Source organism: Vanessa tameamea, chromosome 9 (assembly GCF_037043105.1).
Source record: "Vanessa tameamea isolate UH-Manoa-2023 chromosome 9, ilVanTame1 primary haplotype, whole genome shotgun sequence".
Classification (NCBI taxonomy): domain Eukaryota; kingdom Metazoa; phylum Arthropoda; class Insecta; order Lepidoptera; family Nymphalidae; genus Vanessa; species Vanessa tameamea.
The window spans coordinates 11,572,530-11,594,146 of record NC_087317.1 but is presented as its reverse complement, the minus strand read 5'-3'; the positions used below and the strand labels follow the sequence as shown (position 1 = coordinate 11,594,146).

At 33.1% G+C, this 21,617-nt stretch overlaps 3 protein-coding genes across 8 annotated transcripts; 1 reads left to right on the top strand and 2 right to left on the bottom strand.

The window, feature by feature from the left end:
* The first annotated feature begins 58 nt into the window (after positions 1 to 58).
* Positions 59 to 15,698, top strand: LOC113396994 (proteoglycan 4-like). Of its 5 annotated transcripts, none has more exons than XM_026635120.2 (8): positions 59 to 670; positions 2,610 to 2,738; positions 5,759 to 5,871; positions 10,579 to 10,661; positions 10,824 to 11,137; positions 11,243 to 12,232; positions 12,311 to 12,579; positions 12,702 to 15,698. In XM_026635120.2, exons 1-8 carry the CDS (start codon positions 599 to 601, stop codon positions 12,994 to 12,996), a joined length of 2,265 nt encoding a protein of 754 aa, XP_026490905.2. In that variant the 5' UTR covers positions 59 to 598; the 3' UTR covers positions 12,997 to 15,698. The 5 variants fall into 5 exon arrangements, with proteins under 5 accessions (XP_026490905.2, XP_026490907.2, XP_026490902.2 ...); XM_026635122.2 differs by having other exon boundaries at positions 2,604 to 2,738; positions 5,774 to 5,871; XM_026635117.2 differs by having other exon boundaries at positions 2,604 to 2,738.
* LOC113396995 (diphthine methyltransferase) lies at positions 15,686 to 21,449 on the bottom strand. 2 transcript variants are annotated; one of them, XM_064215740.1, is made up of 5 exons: positions 21,238 to 21,449; positions 16,918 to 17,055; positions 16,379 to 16,858; positions 16,171 to 16,303; positions 15,686 to 16,096 (listed from the first exon to the last, which is right to left on the bottom strand). In XM_064215740.1, the coding sequence occupies exons 2-5, from the start codon at positions 17,048 to 17,050 to the stop codon at positions 15,772 to 15,774; spliced, it is 1,071 nt and encodes a 356-aa protein (XP_064071810.1). In that variant the 5' UTR covers positions 17,051 to 17,055; positions 21,238 to 21,449; the 3' UTR covers positions 15,686 to 15,771. The 2 variants fall into 2 exon arrangements, with proteins under 2 accessions (XP_064071810.1, XP_026490908.2); XM_026635123.2 differs by having other exon boundaries at positions 16,379 to 16,846; positions 21,238 to 21,447.
* Positions 20,688 to 21,038, bottom strand: LOC113396997 (cyclin-dependent kinase 2-associated protein 1-like). Its single transcript, XM_064215856.1, has one exon. The coding sequence runs from the start codon at positions 21,036 to 21,038 to the stop codon at positions 20,688 to 20,690; it is 351 nt and encodes a 116-aa protein (XP_064071926.1).
* Positions 21,450 to 21,617: the final 168 nt, after the last annotated feature.

The following is a 21,617-nucleotide window of genomic DNA, read 5'->3' as shown; positions in this document are numbered from 1 at the left end:
AAAAAACATGTTTCCGTTTGACTGCTTTATCGACGGATATAATTCGTATGTTGATTCGCAAGATGGCGTTGTACAAGCTTTCAAAATCCCAATCGGCCACCATTGTTGGATGTGATCCTTGTGCATAGTTTGATATAATTTGCTTTATTCTAATAGCTATCAGTGATATTTATAAAATTCCGTAAAAGGATAAAGTGTTCATCAATCAACGAACATTAATTCAACTTTAAAGTATCGGTGCAGTGCATATTTTCAAACCTTAAATGCGTTCAAAATGTCACGCGAAGTGAGCTTCAGATTTGTGAACACCATACCGTACTTGAAATAAATGTGGTTTACTTTTGAATAAACCTATCAATAAGTGAATATATGTGCGGTGTTTATTTCACGATGTCCACTAAATGCAATGGATGCTTAAATTTATAACATAAGCTAATGAAAACGTTTTAGAACTTTCTGTACACGTCGTAAGGGAGCGCAGTTACGCGGGCGAAGGCTTCAAAGTTGCCGGCAACATTATGGTGGACTAAAGGAGTGTTTGTTACGAAATAGGAATTAAATACATTTTGTAAACAGTGCCGCGAGGACTCCGCACACGATGTCTGGCGGGTCGCAGCACAATCCCAATGGTAGACAGTCGCAAATCGGATCGGGTTGGAGCCCCTTGCAGGTGGTGCTTATTATTCTTATTTTAAATTTTCTTAATTAATTATTTGTGTGATGGTGTAAAATCGCATCGGACTATAATTTTAATGCTCATAAATAAACAAGGCTATTTTTCATATTAACGTGAACGTTAACGATTTGAAGTTAATCTCGAACTTAAAAGAGCGCCCATTGTTTTTATTGAAAAAAATAATAACGAAACAAGTTTTCACATTGTACACTTGACTGAAGATTCATTGAATACCTATATAAATATGTATGTTGCAATACAAGAATCAGCTGTTTGCATGTTTGACCTCTTTAGTTAAAACACTGGCTGACACAGTTCTTTGAGCCAATGTTGCCACATTATTTATATTCAAACAAAAGTTTTCTGCTAATTAATACACTAAATAATTAAATAATACATTTGTGTATTTAAAAAAAAATACTTTTAAGACATAATTTTCATACACCTACCAAAGATCAAAGTAATACTTAATATGATGATTAAATTAATTGTTTAAAGTGATACAGTGTGTTTGAATAATTACAGGTATGTGTAATAATTGGATCCCATTTTAGGGCTTTTTTTTAGAACAAAAGTGACATTCTAATGAATATGTGTAAAAACAATTGTGTTTAAAAAAAAAACTTGCATTATTTAATTAAATATAAAAAAAAATTATAATACTAAAAAGTTAGATTAAACTTTAAATAAAAGTATCAAAGTTAAATTGAAATATTACATTATAGTGTAAATATTTTTCAAAAGCAAAAATTATATAAATTTATAAATATATAATAACTATTGTATCGTTCCAAGCACCTGATGGTCTATTTAAAATGCTATTTCATTTGTCATGTGCATCTTTGTTATCAATAATTAAATAAACTTTGAACTTACAAATTATATAAATATCTTCTTAATTACCTCATATCATCAAAGGTAATAAAAATTAGCACATTCTTCAATAGAATCTATGAGTTATAGTTAGAATTATTATTAAAAATTCTCTGTACCAAGTTTGTTTTATGTTCAAATTATATTTTATGATATACATATGTATATCATATAATTTTAAAGTAAAAAGTTATTGCTCTTTGGCCTGTCAGTCTATAGATTTATAACATGCTTAGAAATTTCCTTCAATAACTAAGGTCTAAGGTCAAAGTTCAATAGCTTATATAAAATTACATTTATACAGATAATTAATTATTTTATTTTAATATCTATGATATTATCATATACCATGGAGGAAAATGCAAATAAATAAAACACTTGATAAATATTTCTTAAAAGTAAATGATAACTTGGGAATCAAAATGTACTTAATTAGAGTGTGCTCTTATAAACACTAAGAATTGTAATTTTACAAGATTTATTTAAATATATATGTCATGTGTAGTTTTGTTATTTAGTTATAAAGTTAAGCTATAGTTTAAATAAATATTAGCACAGGTTGAGTTTCTCAGCTCAGTGGTAAAGTAACTTGGCAAAAAACTTAAGCAAAGGTCATAAGGGTCATTGTTGGGCAAAAGGCTACTATATTCTGGGACTTGTGCCATTCTTCTGTGCAAGTTAGTAGATATATGAGTCAGTATACAATTAGTTTACCAAAACACAATAGTTTATTACTGGGAATTGAACCCAAAGAGGTTGTTGTACTTTTCGTAACAACTGTAAGTTTATGTAGATATTCATTTTTTTTTTTTTTTACATTTGACTGGCCACCTCATGGTAAGTGATCACAAAGCCAGACATTAGCACTGTAAACTCAAGAACACAATAACACTAACAGAAGATAGAATCAAATAAGATTGGTCTGCAATCTGCGTACAGTAAAATTACAAAGCCAGAATTAAATAAATGAGTAAAAAGTCGTTCTATGTAAAAGTACTCCATAATCCCGGGTGCAGAATATTTTTCAGACGTAATTAATAAGTGATGAATTTAGTTACAGGTGGCGAACCTCCTTGCGCGCGCGCCGCAAGCCCACATGGCGTCGGAGCGCGGCGTGACGTGGCACACGCCGACGCCGCCGCCCCACCTCTACCACGTGCCGGCGCCCTCGCCCCCGGACCCGCTGCAAGTGAGACTCTCCATCATTCACATCTGATTTCGCTTAGAGCATGGAGTTGCAAGACCAGAGCTAGAACGGCATACGATGCGATAATGCATGGTTTGATGATCGTGATCACTAGAAGCTAGAACTGTAATAGTTTTATTGAATTTCCCTTCTAACATTACGTAAAACCAAAATGAAAACATATTTTTTTTCCTAAACGGAAGGTGATCTCTTCTTAATTATCATGTTTTGTTAATTGTTTCGTACAATGCATTATGATATGCTTAATCAAACTCAAAACGATTTCACTTAAATGTACCTGTTACCGGCAAAAATAATTTCATCGTGACGTAGCTAATATATAAAAAAAAACTTATATAGAAGGATCTTTGGTAACTTGTTAATGCATTATCTTTTTTTTTTATGTCTAATGTAAATATATTTTAAACGTACATTCGTTTTAGTCAATGTGTGGTTAATTTTTGGTAATGTATACAACACAAGTGAATAATTATATTCATTGCAATGTGGCGTCCCAAATAGTCGCTACCCTGGGGAATTCTACTGCGTTTTAACGATTCTGATACGGTCCCGATTCTATTCAAATCCAAATTCGATTCTTCACACAAATAATTCTAAACTGAATGGTTACTTGGGACCAATTTTAATAGTTTATAGCCCTATTTTCTTCCGATCCCAATTCGATTGAACTGCAATTGATTGTGTAATTAGAATAGGAAAACGGCTAAAAGGCTACGATTTCCTTTCGATTCGATTGCGATAAAATTACATTTTGTTAGTAGATTTAGTCCCCTTGGTACGGAACGGATAAATAATATTTTATTTCATTATGAAAGACTTCGCGTCTCCAGTAAATAAAAGTAAAAGCCCTAGTCTTTGCCTTGCATATTCGAATATGCTAGGCAAACCCATCTCCTAGATTAACTATTCCAAAATGCTATTCTGTCCATATAACATATATATTAGATAGCTTCTACTGAGACACGCAGGCTTCCTAAAGATGCTTAATACGAATTGAAATTTGAAACCGGCAAACAAAAATAACTATGTTGTTTTTCGATATGATTCCGCAATATTCAGTTACTATAATTCTATTTGAACAACTGTCTTATATCATACTCTTGGCTCTATCCAAAAAAAGTATATCGCCAAACAAAACTATCGAATACGATTCTGTAAACTGTAAACACATCACGAATATTTAACATGTTTTTCTTAAAATGTTTCGTGGAACCCTATTGCCGTTGTAATTCTTTTTATTTAAATTTATGAATACCTCGATCATTTTGCATTTGAGGTATATTGTAAAAATTATCATGCAAATTTACATGGATCAAACGTGTTGTACTTTTTGTCTCTAAAGGAGTATGACCTAATTGAAACTACTACTAACTCCTATCTGCACTAGAAAAGAAAGCATTGTGGTAAAGCTGTAAATACTCAGCAAAGTTTTGCCTGACTAATTATATATAAAGGTAGAATGCAAATAGATAGCTCATTTCATAACTAAATGAATTATCTAAAGACACGGACTAAACCAATAATGATAATGGACTTATATTCATTTTTGTTTGTACTCAAAATATTCTTGAGAGAAATTATATGTGAGATTCAATTTTTAATATTTTGCGTAGTATCAAGCTAAACGTTTTACCAAAGATGCTCCTTAGACGAATGTCGTGTAAGTAGATTTATAGAGAAGGCTTTGTGTATACTGGCAGGGTTGAATGAAACCTCGTAGTATGTGTTAAGACTTAAAAAAAATTGATAAACACCGGTTTTAAAGTAACTTAAATCTATAGAATTTAGTTAACAGCTTGTTTCCGAGTACCTGCTCTATGCAGCTATCCAGTACCAATATTTGCATCCCTCTTTCTAGTATGTATTATTTTTCTTTTTTTGTTGTTTGTTTAGTGCATCGCATGGATACCATCTGAATGTATACATATAAACTATCATATACAGAGCTGGATTGACCATATCAGGGCCTCAAGGGGAATGTACTTGTCTAACTTCCTTAAATATATATTTTCCTTCGACATTCATAATTAGGCTCTTTTTCATTATATTACGGAGTATTCTTATTTAAATGAATATTTAATATCAACAATCTAATTAACAGTTAATTTCGAAAATTCATTACTCAGAGGCGCCAAGCGGATGCGGGGCCTCTGGGCAGTTGCCTATAGTGCCTATTGGTCAATCCGGCCTTGATCAAAGTGTGTGCTTTTATTTTTTTAATACCTCGTATAAGGATAAGTTCTTAGATTTCTATTATTTGCAAAGATAATCCTACATACAGCCCATTCAAATAACAGGAATAATGAAAATATATAAACAATTCAATCCTTAAACGACATGAATTGCCGCAATCTAAAATATTCTAGGATATTAATGATAGATTCGTAAAAAGATTGCGTTTTGAATGTCAGCGAAATCATTATCGGAACTTTGGAACTCAAATGATAGTGGATATAAGTATTAAAGAGGAACTGATACCATGAATTGTACCAGCATGTAGCAGAGCTTAAATCGCTTGGAATATGTTAAATTTTGTTTAAGTTTTGTTTATCTCTACTCCTGTTGGAATAGGCTATAAGTTATTACGTCTAGCCTACTAGGTCTTCTATTCCGTTTCGATTTGAAGAATAAAAGAGCCATATTACTATAACAAGGAATATAGCATCATTGCAGGCATTTCATGGAGTTCACAAGGAATGGTTTGTGCTTCTTGAAACTGTAATGTCTACAGACATAGACATTATAGTTTTACGGCTTGCAATCATATTGTGTAGTGCATGCCTTTGTAAATACATTAGATAAAAATAAATAATCTTTAACACATTACAAACTGTGAAAATAATATAAAATATCCACATGGCGAACAGTTGCCATTATCTCGAAATCTTTAAACTAGATATAATCCGTGGTCGTGTTTTCGTTTGTTGTGTTTTAACTGTAAATTTGAAAGTTATACCCCAAGTAATAACTAGTTAACGCCACTGTCTATTGGACTACGGTAGGGTCTCTTGTTGCAGGCGATGAAGAGCGGCGCGAACTCGGTGTTCCGTCACACGGCGACGCCGCCCGAGCTCTACCGACACACGCCCACGCCGCCCGACAAACACATGCTCAGGTATGTACACACACACACACACCAGCCGCCTTCCCGACATCGCCCTTTTGAAATAAGACATTTATTCACTTTATAATTGCAGCTCAACCTACCGCCTCCAATCTCCAAAGACCCATTCAAATTTATATATACATATAAAAAAATATATATATCGATTTAGTTTCAATACAACTGTTTAAGGGGAGTTCAGTTATATACACACGTACAGAAGATTTAGCCGGCTTCGCACGGTACAGCAAAGTTCTATACAATTTTTAGATTGAAGAACAAACATAAAGAAAATCTTTTTACTATAATATATGTGTATAACACATATAAACCTTCCTCTGTTAGTTGATGAAAACCGATGCGTAATTAAACGTAGTTTGAAAGATCTACGCGGACTACAGACGGCGGGAAGCCACTCTTGTTTTATACTGTGTAGAGAAATAAAGATGACAATGCACTAGAGACATTTGAACTTTAAAAAACTCTGAAAACTATATCTACACTAATATTATAAATGTGAAAGTAACTGTCTGTTACATCTGCACGCTTGAACCGCTGAACAGATTTAGATGAAGTTTAGATTTCGTTGGTTTACTTAGTTTGACTCACGGGAAAGGACATAGGTTTGTCTTTATTTCGGAAAACCACCCTTAACGATGTGAAAAAAGGGGTGGAAGTTTATACGGAGGATCAATTTTTTTTTATGGGGGTAAAATAGAGATGAAAGTTAGTGTTCTACGAAGTTTAATAGATTTCAAAGAATAGGGTGTAGCCGTAGACTCAGCTAGTCAAATATAGTTTGTAAAGATGGCGCGAGTTATATATGTATGGATTATATTAGGATTCTTAGTGGGTGGGATATCATTGTCAAATTACAATACTTATTAAAGTATATGTACCGGTGTTTACTTTACAACATGTTCCAATATCCTTATGTTGTGTCGTCTGCTAGTCAGTGCGAGAAATAATTGATCCAACGTAACATTGCGCTTGCCTGCTCTGAACCCGTAATCATCGGTTAAGATTCATATGTTCTAATCACTGCCTGTCTGGGTACCTAACTACAGCCATTTTACAAACAGCGTGGAAACAAAACACAACTATACTAAGTAGTAATACTACTTAAACGATTAAGACTTAAAACGATGCTTTACAGTAAAATATGTTAATAATATTAAATAAATTCATATTACGATACATTTTTTTTTATCTGTCGGAGCTACGGAAATTTTGTTAAATATGTGTTTGCTGTAAACTAACGGGGCGGTTCAAATACCGTAATGTTACACGTATTTCTTAAGGAATGAGTAATTTACGTCTAACATACAATGTTATGTTGTGTACTGCTTTGTAAAAATTGTTATCGGTATTAATAATTTCGTGCACGTTTACGATAGACTCGATCGAAACCTATCCACGATTATAGATCATTAAAAGATAATGATTTTTAGTCGACAACGCAAATTATATTATACGCAAAAACCATAAAATTCAATGACATGAAGTTCAACGGGCGGCCATGTTTGACATTTACGGGTGCGTTTAGTAAGTGTTTTCAAAATAATAATCTCGTGCAGGCGTGCGGTAAACTCAATTAAAACTTATCCACAATTAATTATTAGTAAATGATAAACCGTATTTGTTTAGTTTTATTAATTTTACCCGAGCGAAGCCGAGGGTTTTCGTCTAGTAATAGATAGTTTACTGTTATTATTAAAACAGAATAAATCAGTTTAAATCCAAGAAACATTTTAATAAATTATGCTTATTATATATTTTTTAATTTATGAATATACTTTTTTGGCATACGAATTATAGAAATGATTAATTATTTATTGAATTCTTGTCACTGGTTGAATATCAAAATCGAACTATTAGCCAAGCTACTTAAGACAACGAGTTTATACCTAACGGTTTTGAATATTATAAATTTACTTTCTAAATATTTTTGAGATTTTTTAGCGATAAATTTATTTTATAGAATTTTTGCATATAGCCACCCGTGCAGGATATATTTTAGAACAATTGAATGCGCAAATACAGGTACAATTTCTGTTCCCTCACTTTACATGAAAACGTAATCGTGTCAAGTACTCAAATGCAGGCGATGTCGTAGGAGAAAAGTAGTAATAAATAAATAATTCTACATCAAAATATATATGATACTTATTTGAGCACGATGAGCATAAAATTTTTAATGTCGAACGTCTCCGATGCAATAAGGTTTTACTCGGGTCATAATACAGAGTTGCAAGAACTTTAGTTCATTAAATAATTAGTTTTAGACGTTATAGCAGTAACTTTTGTTTTGTGACTTTTGATTAAAACCTGTTCCAATTCTATGTTTATCGATTGGAATAGAGACAACGGCCTTACTTTTTCCAAATCCAATATATCGAATACTGTCAATATTTCAATTATTTTAAACAAACTTGTTCTTTTAAAACTCACCAAACTTTCAATAAGGTGTCCACAATTACTGTTCTTAATCAAAACCGTACATGCTTTAACCGTAGACTTAGTTAAAATGTAATTGAATATTTGGCTAGTTATAATAAAATAGTTATTAAATTCTGATTAAGTCGCGTATAAAATAATTCAGCCAAAAACGGCTACGGAATGGCGAAAAAGTATTTTCATTAACATTCTATGCATGGTACATATTATTGTGCACAAGTGTGTGTGTGTGCGACCACTAGTGCTCTGCTAGTGAAACGATCGAAAACAGTTCTGGTTCGGGAAAAACAGACTCTGCCTTCCGAAGCACTTGAGTGTAAACACTGAAAATTTCCAGACCTGAGCACATAAATCCAATAACTTTTTAATACACACGACACGCCTTCCCTACTAAAAAATATATATGTATAGAAATATTATAAGCAATCCAACAAATATTTTCAATAAATTCACATCATCTCTCTCGCTTGAAGTTTGAGCTTGGGTTAAATAAGACCCTCAAACCTTTTGAGCCATTGATTCTAACAATAGTAAAGGCAACAAAATCAGTAGTTAGTAACCTCCGTGGTCGAGTAGTGTGTGCACCGGTTTTCACGGGTACGCCACTCCGAGGTCCCGGGTTCGATTCCCGGTCGAGTCGATGTAGAAAAAGTTCATTAGTTTTCTATGTTGTCTTGGGTCTGGGTGTATGTGGTACCGTCGTTACTTCTGATTTTCCATAACACAAGTGCTTCAGCTACTTACATTGGGATCAGAGTAATATATGTGATGTTGTCCAATATTTATTTATTAAATGAAAACACTTACATTAACAATGTTCAATTAATTTATATATGTTACGTATAATCAAGTAATAACTGGATCGTCTATATACATACAATCAGACGACGCGCCAAGATGATTCAGTGCTTGAACGTATGAATCTTAACAGATCTTGTTTTTGTATTCGATCCTAACATACTATTTCTCGTGAAAATTAAAAAATGACGTGTTTTTGAAAATTTGATCTTCTACTCACTACAATCACTCTCATCACTATTTTGCAAAGGACAAACATCCACGATTAATAATTTCCGATTCGAATGTGTCGGACAAAAAAAAGTGTCATGTTACTCGTGATCTTGTCCAACCAAATATTTTTTATATCCTGGTAGTTAATATCTTGTCAAACTCTTACACCAAGCTATATTTGATAGCAATCGTAAACCAGCCCATATGAGTTTAGACAACGGCCCAGTACGCTCGCATTTTGACGGTAACAAAATGTTAACGTAGAAAAAACAACAGTCATTATGCATTTGAAACAATAATAGTACTAATTTGAAGGAACTATAGAGTTTGCTTCTTCGAGTAACGTAAATCAAAGTCGGCGAGACACCTTGAACTAAAAAAAAACATCGGGATACTCTCAAACCGTCATATTTTGTTGCATAATTTTGTTTTCATAAACGTTTAAGTTCTGTTATTAGGTCTAACGTTGACTATCAAAGCAATGACTGATGTTAAAGTTTTAGTTTTGTAACAATTTCGCTGAGGAGTGCAATGACATGTTGTTTCTATTCACGATTAATTACAGGTCTAGTATAAAAGCTACATCACGAACATTTTTCTGAGGTCTCACTCGGTCACACATCAATGACTTTTTTATATAACATATTCAAAATGTAATCTGTTTCGTGTCTGTGTCCTCGTGAATGGAAATAACATTAACGCATACGTCTCGTAAATTAATCTAACGATGAGAACTCTAAGCCGTGTGCCAATTTTCGTATACGTTTTGCAACAAAGTAACGACTTACTCCAAATTTCTCATATACGGCTATACTTGTATATATTTAATTAATTAATTATTTAATACATTCTTAAAATTGCACCCGTGCGAAGAGGTGGTAGATTGCTCGTTAGTGAAAATAAAGTTTTTGCATTATTTTTTTTTTTTTTATTAAGATGGTCTTCCGTGAGATTGTAGGTTGCACTAAAACTTTTACTACTAATCTAATGTCAAATATCAAATATTTAACCTGTAGATAATAAGGTATTTAAAGAAGTAATATGTATCACTATCAAAGATTATCTCTTCGTGTATAAAAACTTTCTCCCGTACTAATAAATATTTACAAAATGTTTTGTCTTCTTTTGTACGTCTAGAAAGAGACCAATCGATGTGGTAGCCTACCTTTACAACTTTCATCAGCAAATCGTTGTTTATAGTTAAATTCAAAACGTATTTATTTATGTTCAAATCCGTTGCTTTTTTTTTAGGCATACTCCTTCACCGGGCGATGTTAAAGCAGGGGCAGCTTTACCTCCGAACGATCTTTATCCTCATTTGGCGCCAGGAAGAGGTAAGTTTATGAAAGTATTATTTTTCAAGTTAATCACGAAGTGTCACTCAGGAATCATATCAAGTAAAAAACTATCCAGGTGATAGCGTTTATAATACATATATTATATATGTTCTCATGGTGTCGTGAGTTAATGTTAAGAAACTGTAATAATTATTTCAGAGAAACTAATGCGAGCAGACGAACTCTTAGCATACGCGCGTGGTGGCGTGGATCTCACTGTGGGTGGACCTCGTGGTGCCAATGGTTCCCCCGCGCCCATTCACCCCTCCACGGGAGCTCCTGCCCTGTCAGTACGGGATGCACCCACGATCAACAGTCTCATCGCTCGTGCGGCGCCGCATGCGCGCCCCGCGCACGCGAGGGTGGATGCGTTGCTGGAGAGACTGTCCGCAGCGCCTGCACCCGCGTCTCCACACTCGGTCATTGTGCACTCTCGTGCCGCACCCACGCCGTCGCCGCCGTCCTCCAATGAGGTAGGGCTTATAACCAAATAATATATCATAATTGATCAAACTCCTCCGTTCTTATCTACTTGACAAAATGCATATAGGTTATATCAAATATGTATATATTTTTAGGACTCGGCAGACTCTTGTGGAGCACCACCGGGATCGAAACGAAAAAGGAAACCTGAGCGCACGTTACGTGTGCCCGTACCGCCGCCCCCGCCTCTTGATATACCTAGACACTCATCTCCGCCTCGAGTTTCACCTTTAACTACACAACCACCTCTTGAAAATGGCGACATAGTACATTCAACTCAAAACGGACCAGAAAAACCACCTTCACCACAACCACCCGAACCTCATGCGAGAAGAAAAACCCGCTCCGGTTCAGCGGAAACTATAGATGACATCGCTGCGATGATCGCCAGTACAGACGCAGAACGTAGAGACACAGCTATAGAACCGACCCCACCACCCGAAACAGAAGTGCCAGTTACAGTAGACAAATTAAAGAGCGTCTTAGCGAGTCCTGAACCCGAAGCAAAGTCACCTATACCCGAAAAACCTCCAACCCCGAAGTCACCAGAACCTGAAATAAAACCTCCACCTCAAAAATCGCCTCTCCCTAAAAAAGACGAACCAGAACCACCTCCAGCGACGGCTGCAGCGCCCAGAAGGCGAAGTGCAAGAACTTCGAACTCGGAATTAACTAATGTACCTGTGGGATCGCCGTCTGAAGCGAAGCCCGCCGAGCCGGAGGCTAGCGAAGCGGGAAGTGCCGAACCAACCGCAGCAAGCTTCGTCGAAGTCGAAAATCAACTAGAAAAAATGTTTGCTGGAATAGAAGAGGAAGCACCTACAGGAACGGAACCGGCAGAGAAAGGCTTGAATGAGAAGAAACAAACGGCCAAAGCCCGAAAGAGGAGAAAATCGGCTCCGACGAAAGGAGAGAGAAAGGCGTCGAAGCGAGCGAGTCGCGCGTCAACAGGCGATGAGGCTCCAAGACGAAAGACAGCTAGGAAAAAAGGCGTTGAGAAGAAAAAGAAAGAAGCCCCTGTCAAAGATGCATATGATTCGGGAAGTAATGCGAGCTCCAGTCGGTCGAGAGGACCATACATACAGGTAATTCTCTACCACATACATTTAATGAAGAAAAATGTTAACTTTCGAATTTGCCTTATTAAAAAACATTATTTACAGATTGTCGGACCTCGTGATTCTCCCGTATCAGTCTCAGTGGTCAACGCATCTGCCAGTGCAACGGAAGAGGAGCGACGGACCGCCGGCGACGAGTGGCGCAATGGACTTCGTGCGAGAGGCTTACACGCCAGCACGCTGGGCCTGCGGTATGACGCTTCAACTCCTGATGCGTCGTGGTTATGCGCCTTTTGTGAAAGAGGCCCGCATTCGTCTGGCCTGGGAGATCTATTCGGACCCTACGCTATTGATATTAATTGTGAAGAATTTAGGTAATATATTAATTAATAAATATATATATATATACTTAATACTTATATTAAGAATAATTGTATTATATTTACTTTAATGAATACTTTAATAATATTAATAATGTCGTAATAATATTCATCAGATCGTTGGACGAGGCATCAAAACGACGGTTCGCGTCATCATCAGGTGGCGCAGAAGTTTGGTTCCATGAATCGTGTGGTGTATGGGCACCAGGGCTCTTAGCTGCGGGGTCTCGCCTGTGGGGCCTGGCCGCGGCGGTGTGCGGAGCGCGGTCCGCCCGCTGCGGGAGCTGCGGCCGAGCCGGCGCGGCCTTGTCGTGCGCCACCCGCGCGTGCCGAGCCACCACACATGTGCCCTGTGCCACCGCCTGGACCCTGCACGATGACTTCCGCGCGCATTGCCCAAGACATGCCTAGCGACTACATACGTCCGCGTCGAATGTCACGCAGCCAGTGAAAGTGTTACCCTAGTGATCTGTGAACGAAACGACGCTTGGACCAACGAGGCAGACAGACAGATGAAATTTTGTTACCTGATTGTGTTTAGTGAAGGTGACCTGTGACGTTTGTGATTTTCCGCTTCGCGAGTGGTGAGTGGAAGAATATTGTTACCTGATCATGTTTAAGTGGTTGTAATGCATTAAGTTGACTTAATAAATAAAAAATATGAAGTTTTCCTAGATGACTTCCTTATTAAATTGTGTTGTGGGTATTTTATTTGTTGCTAATATTTTTTAAAACACAATCGGTTGACTAAATTACATTGTAAGCGCGAAAAATACTCATTGTCGCGTAAATTCAAGCACAGCTATGAATTACATTCAAATCAGTGTACTTATGTTGTGGTTACTTGCCAGAGAACTCTATCTAAATATACTCATTATGTATCTGATGACGGAATCTCTTGATGCCCACAAGAATCACAAGCATTGTTAAAACTTATTGGTACCATAAAAGTTGTATTTCTTGCAAACACTGCTATTATTATGAAATTGACCATGAGAGTAAGATTTAATGTATTTACAATAATTTATACCTTAAAACAATGTTATTATGTAGTGTGATGTCGGTTTAACGATGTCATGCTTTTAAGGTGTTCTGATGCCAAAACGCCATACTCAAATGGTAATATACCCCATTCATATTCTATATCGAAACTGATCAAAGGAACTGTTTATTTGTTAGATTCTAAAACATGTAAGTTTTTTTACAATTATAATATTAAGTCATATTAAAAAAAGTTTGAGGCAACTATATGCAATAACTTGTTCGGTAATTTAACTTTTTATTTAATAAAATATTTTTAATGTTTGTAACAATGATTTTAAATTTTCTATTACATGGGGTATAATGGCTTACAAAAAAAAATTAAAGAACAAATCTTCCAAGCTCTGTTTATCTCCAATAAATATTTTGCCTGTACTAGATGTCTTATTAGATGTAATATAGAGAAAATGTAGATAAATTCTTGTTAACATTTTAGAACTAATTTATTAATACCAACATTTGATATAAATGAATCTTAACAACATATATGTACAGAATATTTTACATATATCGTAATTATGATAAATAGTTGTACACATTATCTTAACTGGATTTGCTATCATGTAAATATAGACGTAAAATATAAATCCATTTTATTGCATCAGAACACCATTTGTTTAATTGTAAATTAAACTTAAGGCGATATAATCAATAGAAAAACAGTATTTCATACAGTACAGACATATTATATTTTCCAAAATAAATGCATGGGTGTCTGCATCATTATCATGCAATTAAACCAAATGTCGCGGGCGATAAATAATAATTGGGCAATGTTTTCTTAGTATTGTTAGTTTTACCCAATAATAATAATATAACTCGCGCAAAAATGCTGAACAATTTCATTTTTGGTAATCTATAAACAGTTATTAAGTATGACATTTAAGTCTACAATAAATGTATTATAAAGTATATTTTGTTTTGTTTTTAAGGCATGATAGAAATTACCTATATTTAAATGCTGAAATTTGATGTCTAGCATTTGTTATAAAGAAGATTCCATAATAAAATTCATATTTGCATTGTGTTCTTTAGAATATTATAAAATTCAGTAAGTCTAAATAATGTATGTTTAATTGTTTATTAGATATTTATTGAAAAATCTAATGAACATGATGGCAATTTTTTAAATATTTTACACTTGGTTAATGACAATCAAAAAAGCAAAAAAAATTGTTTTGAATATAACTAAAATGATAGTGGAAATTAAACGGATTATATAAATGCTCTTTTGAACAACTTTAATATTTTAAGTAAATCAAAATAAAATTAGAAACAATTTTTTTTTTATTTTTTAATACATTTGATGTAAACTTCCATTCGTTTTATATGTATGAGTACAGTGATATTAAGAATAAAAAATTATTTCAATGCATTGAGTATACTTTATGTATCTTCAACTGTTTAGTTGCCATTTTAAATTCAACTAGTCTTATGTCATGTGATTGAAGAAAAAAATTGTCTTTGGTTTTAAAAATATAAATGCCCTTGTAGAATGTCTTGTTATGTCGAGTAGCCTAAACATTGTTATTCAAAAATGTAAAATGCCTTTTTCCCTCTATTTTCTATTCAAGCTCTATTTTATCTAATTTAATTACAGCATTCATAACGATCAATTATTTGTAAATTAATCTGACCACCTTGATTTAAAATTAACTATTTCAATAAAATCAGTCAGTAAAACACCACCATTTATCTTAATTCTATATTTAAAGAAATGTAAAATTAAAGCATGACAAAAACATAAAATTATTAAACTTAATTCCAATGAATAGAAAATAGACTGTATTTAGATAATATTAAGGTACAAATTTATAGTAGAAGAAACAGGCCAGTTTAGAGTTTTTAAAAAATTATTCTGACATTTAATAAAGCGTAACAGATAACATCCCAAAGCCTTCATATTGTAAATTGTGTAAGACTATCACATATGGCAGATAAATAATGACTTTATTAAGTATGTAATTGTTATAAAATATATTTATCATGACATTATAAGCAAATTGAAATACAACATGTTTAAAATGAAGATAATAACTTTCATTTCAATAAAATTTTGCTTTTGCATCCTACAGTATTTTTATTCTTGATTAAATAAAAACATTTTCAATGTTTTAGAATTTAGACAATCCACAGACTAAATATTTATACTAAAGGATGATTTTTTACCTTTAATTCACTTATATGTAAATTGCAATCATAAAAAGAGCATGTTGCGATTAAAGACACGGTATTATCAAATTTCCAGTCAGCTCCATACGATATGCTCTCGTGTTCCAAATAATCGGCCATCACGCAAACATTTTCCTCAACTTGAAGAATGCGAAAACCTCCATACATGCAAGCCGCTAAAATTATACTTTTGTCGAATGGATGCCACTTTAAACGCCAAACACCACCATTCACATCCGTTTCGCTGAGGCAGCGTTTTAGTTGTCTAAGATCCCAGAGGCGAACCTTTTCATCGTAACTAAAAATTTAAAAAAAAAACGGAAATACAACTTCAAATTTATTTTTGGACTAACTAAAAAAAATAATACTAACCTTCCAGTTACAAGTTGATGTTCTACTTCTACATTATTTCTAATACTAGTAACTCCTGCCTCATGGCTGCGGTTAATTACGACTGCTTCTGGTATTCTTATATCATAGCTTTTTAGCAAACAATCATCACCACCTGAAAAGTTTTATTTAACAACATTAAAATTAAATCTTAAATACTCTATCATTTCCAATTCTGCAAAAAAAGTACCTGAATAAAACAAATCTGTATTCCAATAGTTGTATGCTGCTATCCAGGCTTCAAATGAATGTGATTTCCATTGTCCGATCTTCTGTAAACAATCGCCCACTATCTGCAAAACCGTAATGGTACCCGACGAGTCACTAATAACCAAATTAGGTTCCTGCATAAAGGATTTATTTGACGACCAATCAACAGACAGCGCCAACGCCTCTCCACCGACTATGTTTTCTATCCACAAGAGCAAGTTTAGTGTACCGTTTTCTTCTACCAATCGGTAAAGTTGAGTTACCCCTTCTGATGTCACAACTGCTAGAACCGGATAGTCCTTTATCGTATGATAACACCATTTCTGATCAAGAATACCAGCTGTATCTACTTCTTGTATGGGAGATAAATGAGTTGTCTCATCATTAATAGAGAATAGATATATTCGTCCCAGTCGCTTCTGCTTAGGCTGATTAGCAGAACTTGCACCTGAAATAGCATCTTCTCTACTGAAATAGCATCGATATTACCTAATTTAATTTGAATTTCAATCTAATCACCTTCATCTTTCTTCTCCAATTGATAAGTTCCGCATACCAGCACATGTTTGAAGCGTTCCACAGGGCACCATTCAACTGAGTCGGCGCTGTACCCCGTAATCCACTTCCACTTAGTATTCCATGTAACCGCCATTGTATCTAAAAAGTAAAATTATCTAATCTGTTATATGTTAATGGTTATTACATTAAAAAATAGATTACTTATGAAACTGAATATGTAACCCTAACCAAAAAGTAAGGAATCAGGAATACCAGTCGGAGAAATTATTTTTTGAATACTAAACTTCAAAAATGTAATGTAATGATGATGATGATGAAGATGAAAAAAAAGTTAATCTTCTTCAGACGTTGGAAAAGTAATCGAACAAATAGTGACCACCGATTGGAATACACAAGATGTCGAAAGAAGCCTTATTTTTTAAATGCAGCTCAAAATAATTATAAAAATATACCGTGTTCACATGCCTACCTTTTACGGATTTCATAAAAGGTAGACATGTAAACATACATATGTGAATATTCGATAAGGAAAACCAAAACATAATACTGAAGTATATAGGTAAGCATACACAACAAATTAGGAGGCGTTGGACAACGATCGGCAATGGGGTAAGATCGTACTGATGGAATTATCGTTAATATTAATAATTTAAACAACTTATACATTTAGCATATTCGATTCATGAAAATAGAATTATGAAATAATATTTAAAATATATATGTATATATGACAGGAAAGACTAATCAAAGACTTCCGCATAAAAAAGTTACTAGAGCTCAACGTAAAGGAAAATTACACTCTCTCCTTACGGAAAAAACGTACAAGAAAATCGCATGAAGTTGTAGTTTGTTTTTTTTTTGTTAAAGAAAAGTTGGTATACCCTTTTTACGGATTTACTTATATTCCTATATACCCCTCCAATTAAGCTTAAACCTTGTGCTAGAAATGGGGACCAAAGGGTCAGGATCGAACCTGCGACGACGCAAAGCGTAGGTAGTAGTAGGTAAAACGTCGGCAATGCATCGCTAAATCAATACAAACTCATCAGTTATAACCGATGAGTTATAACCTCCTCTACGCCCTGCTGTTTCAATGTGATATACTTACTAAAGACATAGAATATCAAAAATATAAATGGATCAAAAAGATAACAGCTTATATGGTGAATTATGGGTCTATGTAAATAAAAACGCACTAATACTTTAAATCCATTTATTAATAATAAAATTGTCCATATGGGAATAAATACGGTATACAATCGCGTACTAGCGATTAATTCAACATATATATTTCGTTTCACATTTTTAACACGATACTAAATTACTAAAAATTTGTACTGTTTTATGGTTCATCACTTACAAATTACATTGATCACTAAAAGGGAATATTTGTTATAACAGTTTGAGACTATTTTCTATAGTATTTTATGTCACATTCGCAAAATAAAGCGAAAACAGACACTAGACATACTTCATGAGTAATTGTCATATAAAATAATATTTTGTGTAGAGGAAAATTCAATATAAAAAATATCAGTTGAAATGGACTTTTAAGTATAACATTATGTAAGTACACTAACAGTTAATGGTAACTTACTTTTATATTAAAAACTATTTCGTAATTTCTTCTTAAATCTAACTACTCGCTATCAAGTATACTTCAACGGCAGTTGGACCAAACTTTTTAACAAGAGATTTTATAATATGGTAACACTGCTACATTCTTTTTTAAATACAATTATTCGGTAAAATTTTGTGATAAAATACTTGTTTGCGTCCAAATATATGATGTAGTAAGCTTCTAAAAAGAGATATCAATAGATATTTCAGCATGTCAAATCTTGTATGGTAAATACTAATACTAAATTGGTGATTACTGTTAATAGAATATATGTTGTTGCTTCTAGCATTAAATTTGTCTTATACTTAAGAGCAGTGTAAAAATATATGCTAATACAAATATATTATGCTACTTAATACAAAATACAATTCCCAAAAACATAATTTGTGAAAAATTACAACAAAGAAGATTATCTTAAGCATTCAATTTATCAGCCCAGGACTGAATTATCAAACCACTAATACAATACTACTTCTCCTGTTGAAATAGATTATGTAATAAATGTTTACATATGAAAAGAAAGCAGAGTTTTTACATTTTTAATTTTAAAATACTAATTAGTTGTAGCAAAATAAAATTTTTAATTGTGGATTTGCATGTAAAAAAAAATTCATAAATCCTAGCAATGTTACCATTTAACAATAACCTCTTCATATTTCATTTATTTTATTACACGGAACATTGACTTGAGTAAGGTGGATTAGTGGTTTTAAGACTAAATTATATACAACCTAAAAACTATAACATAATATTTACCAAAAATGAATGAGCACATTTTCCCTTAAAACTATAATATCCTAAATTGAGGTCACGCACAAGGCTTTAAGACATGATTGTCTAATATTTAAATAACAGGGTTCATTAATTTATACTTTAAGAATGATGTTATATTTTTAAAAACTTGAATAGCTTATTTGGTTAAAAGTATTCCAGATTATTAGCTTTTCATTCAATAAAACCAATTGCACATTTTTAAATAATAATAATAATAATAAAAAAATCCTATTTTAATTAAATTAATTTAAATATCAAATTAATATCTCATTAAAATTAAATATACAATATTGAACCCTGAGTAGAGTGCAAAAAAAATAAGAATACAGGATTTATCATTGATTAAATTGTGCACAGATTATAAAGGCTAAGTCTATTGTAGTTGTCACTCTTAAAAATACAACTGTCTATGTTACACATTAAAAATATTTATTTCCGTTCTTAGCATTTGAGGTAGATGTTCACAATAAATGTTGCGATCACAGCCTGTGTTTGATCAGAACAGTCACACAACTTATAAATTATAATAATTATCCTTGTTATATAATAGGTAAATGCAGACCATAAAGAAATTAACATGATCCTTTCCTCAGAAAAACGAATGTGTTTATAATAACTAGCACATCAATTTTCATTGTTATTCCTTGGCACAGTTAGGAAAAAAAATGTGTTTAATTAAAATTTATTTTATAAGTTGCCCAGACTTTCAATACTTCACATAACAATCATTGATAAATATTAAAACAACACAAAGTTATTCATTAATATAGTAGTATAAAATATGACTATTAAATTTACATCTTTGACTTTTATATTAATGCCACCATATCAAACCTTTGGGATTTAGTTTTTTGTATGTTTTTATGACAAATTTAACATTCACAACTGCCAATTTACTTATAATAAATCTTTATATCCTTAACATTAATAAAAATATGCAAGATTTTACCAATTTAAGTATACTTTATAAAGCGGATAGTTGTCTCTTTGGGGACCTGTTTAAAACTTTGATCTAAAACAAAGAATGACCAAAAATAGTTTTTATCAATTTCAATATAAAACTGAAAGTTTGTCACACAAAAATTTTTATAAATTTAATGTCTAAGTACCCTGAATTATAATTTGATTTTATTCTAATATTTTCTTATGTGGTATACAAAGTTAAAGATATCGTTAAAATGTTTCAGAAACAATATGTATAGACACAGAACCATCGGAAAACAACATTATATTAGACAAAAACAGCTCCAGTTTTGTGTAGTTTGTTAATATCTATGTGAACATGTAAAAATTTTAAATTTCTCTACCTCATTTAACTCCAGCATTGTAGTATATGAGGTATCTTAAATTGACTGAGATTATTAATTGTTTATATTTACTGTCGTGCAGACCGTTCGGTTTCTATGAGGCATTCTCTGACAAGTATGCGAGCGTGAACAATACCACGTTTCAGTCGTTCAGCTGAGCTACGGCTTCCTGAGTAGCTAGGTCTGACTTCTTTACCCATCTCTTCAATGACAGCTAAAAGTTGAGCATATTTAGACATACCGTTATCCTTATCTTTTCCCACTGACGAAGGTGATGAAGCAGGTACTGTTGATATTGTTGCATGACTGTTACCACCTAATGTAATATCCTTGTGACTGTTTTTGCCGCTCATGGGTATCGCTGTTACTGTCACATCACTCAATTTAGATTCTACAGCTTGAATATCCATCGCCTCCATATCACTAAAACGAAAAATATAAGCGTAACAGACGTAACTTTTACTATCTATCAAAGAAAGTTAAACTTACCTAAACGAACAAAAATTACAACTTAATGACAAAGTTCACACAAATAATATTAAACGATCCGCACGCGTAAAGAAAGGTAATATGACAATAAAACGTTTAAAAGTAGATAATAGTCAATTTAGGACATACCCACTACAACGTCTTGAGCCTGTTCCAAAAGCACAACTTGACTACAACGGCCTCCAATACACAACTCACAAAACGAATTTACTTATAAAGTGTTGGAATGTATTAATTTTATCGTAAATGCAAACAAATTTCATAAATAAAACCCGTATTTTCCAAACAAGATCGAAATTACCACATTGACAAGAAACATTACCATAGAGAAAGAAAATTAAAAGATGTATAACCCTATCTAAGCGTATATGTATTCAAATAAACCAATTTAAAACACTACTTAAAAATAAATTATAACAAAAATGTTCGAAGAAGTAGAACATAAAAATAACTTTGTTAAAATTATTTAAATAATCTGATTGAGAAATGTACAAGTGTGTAATAGACTT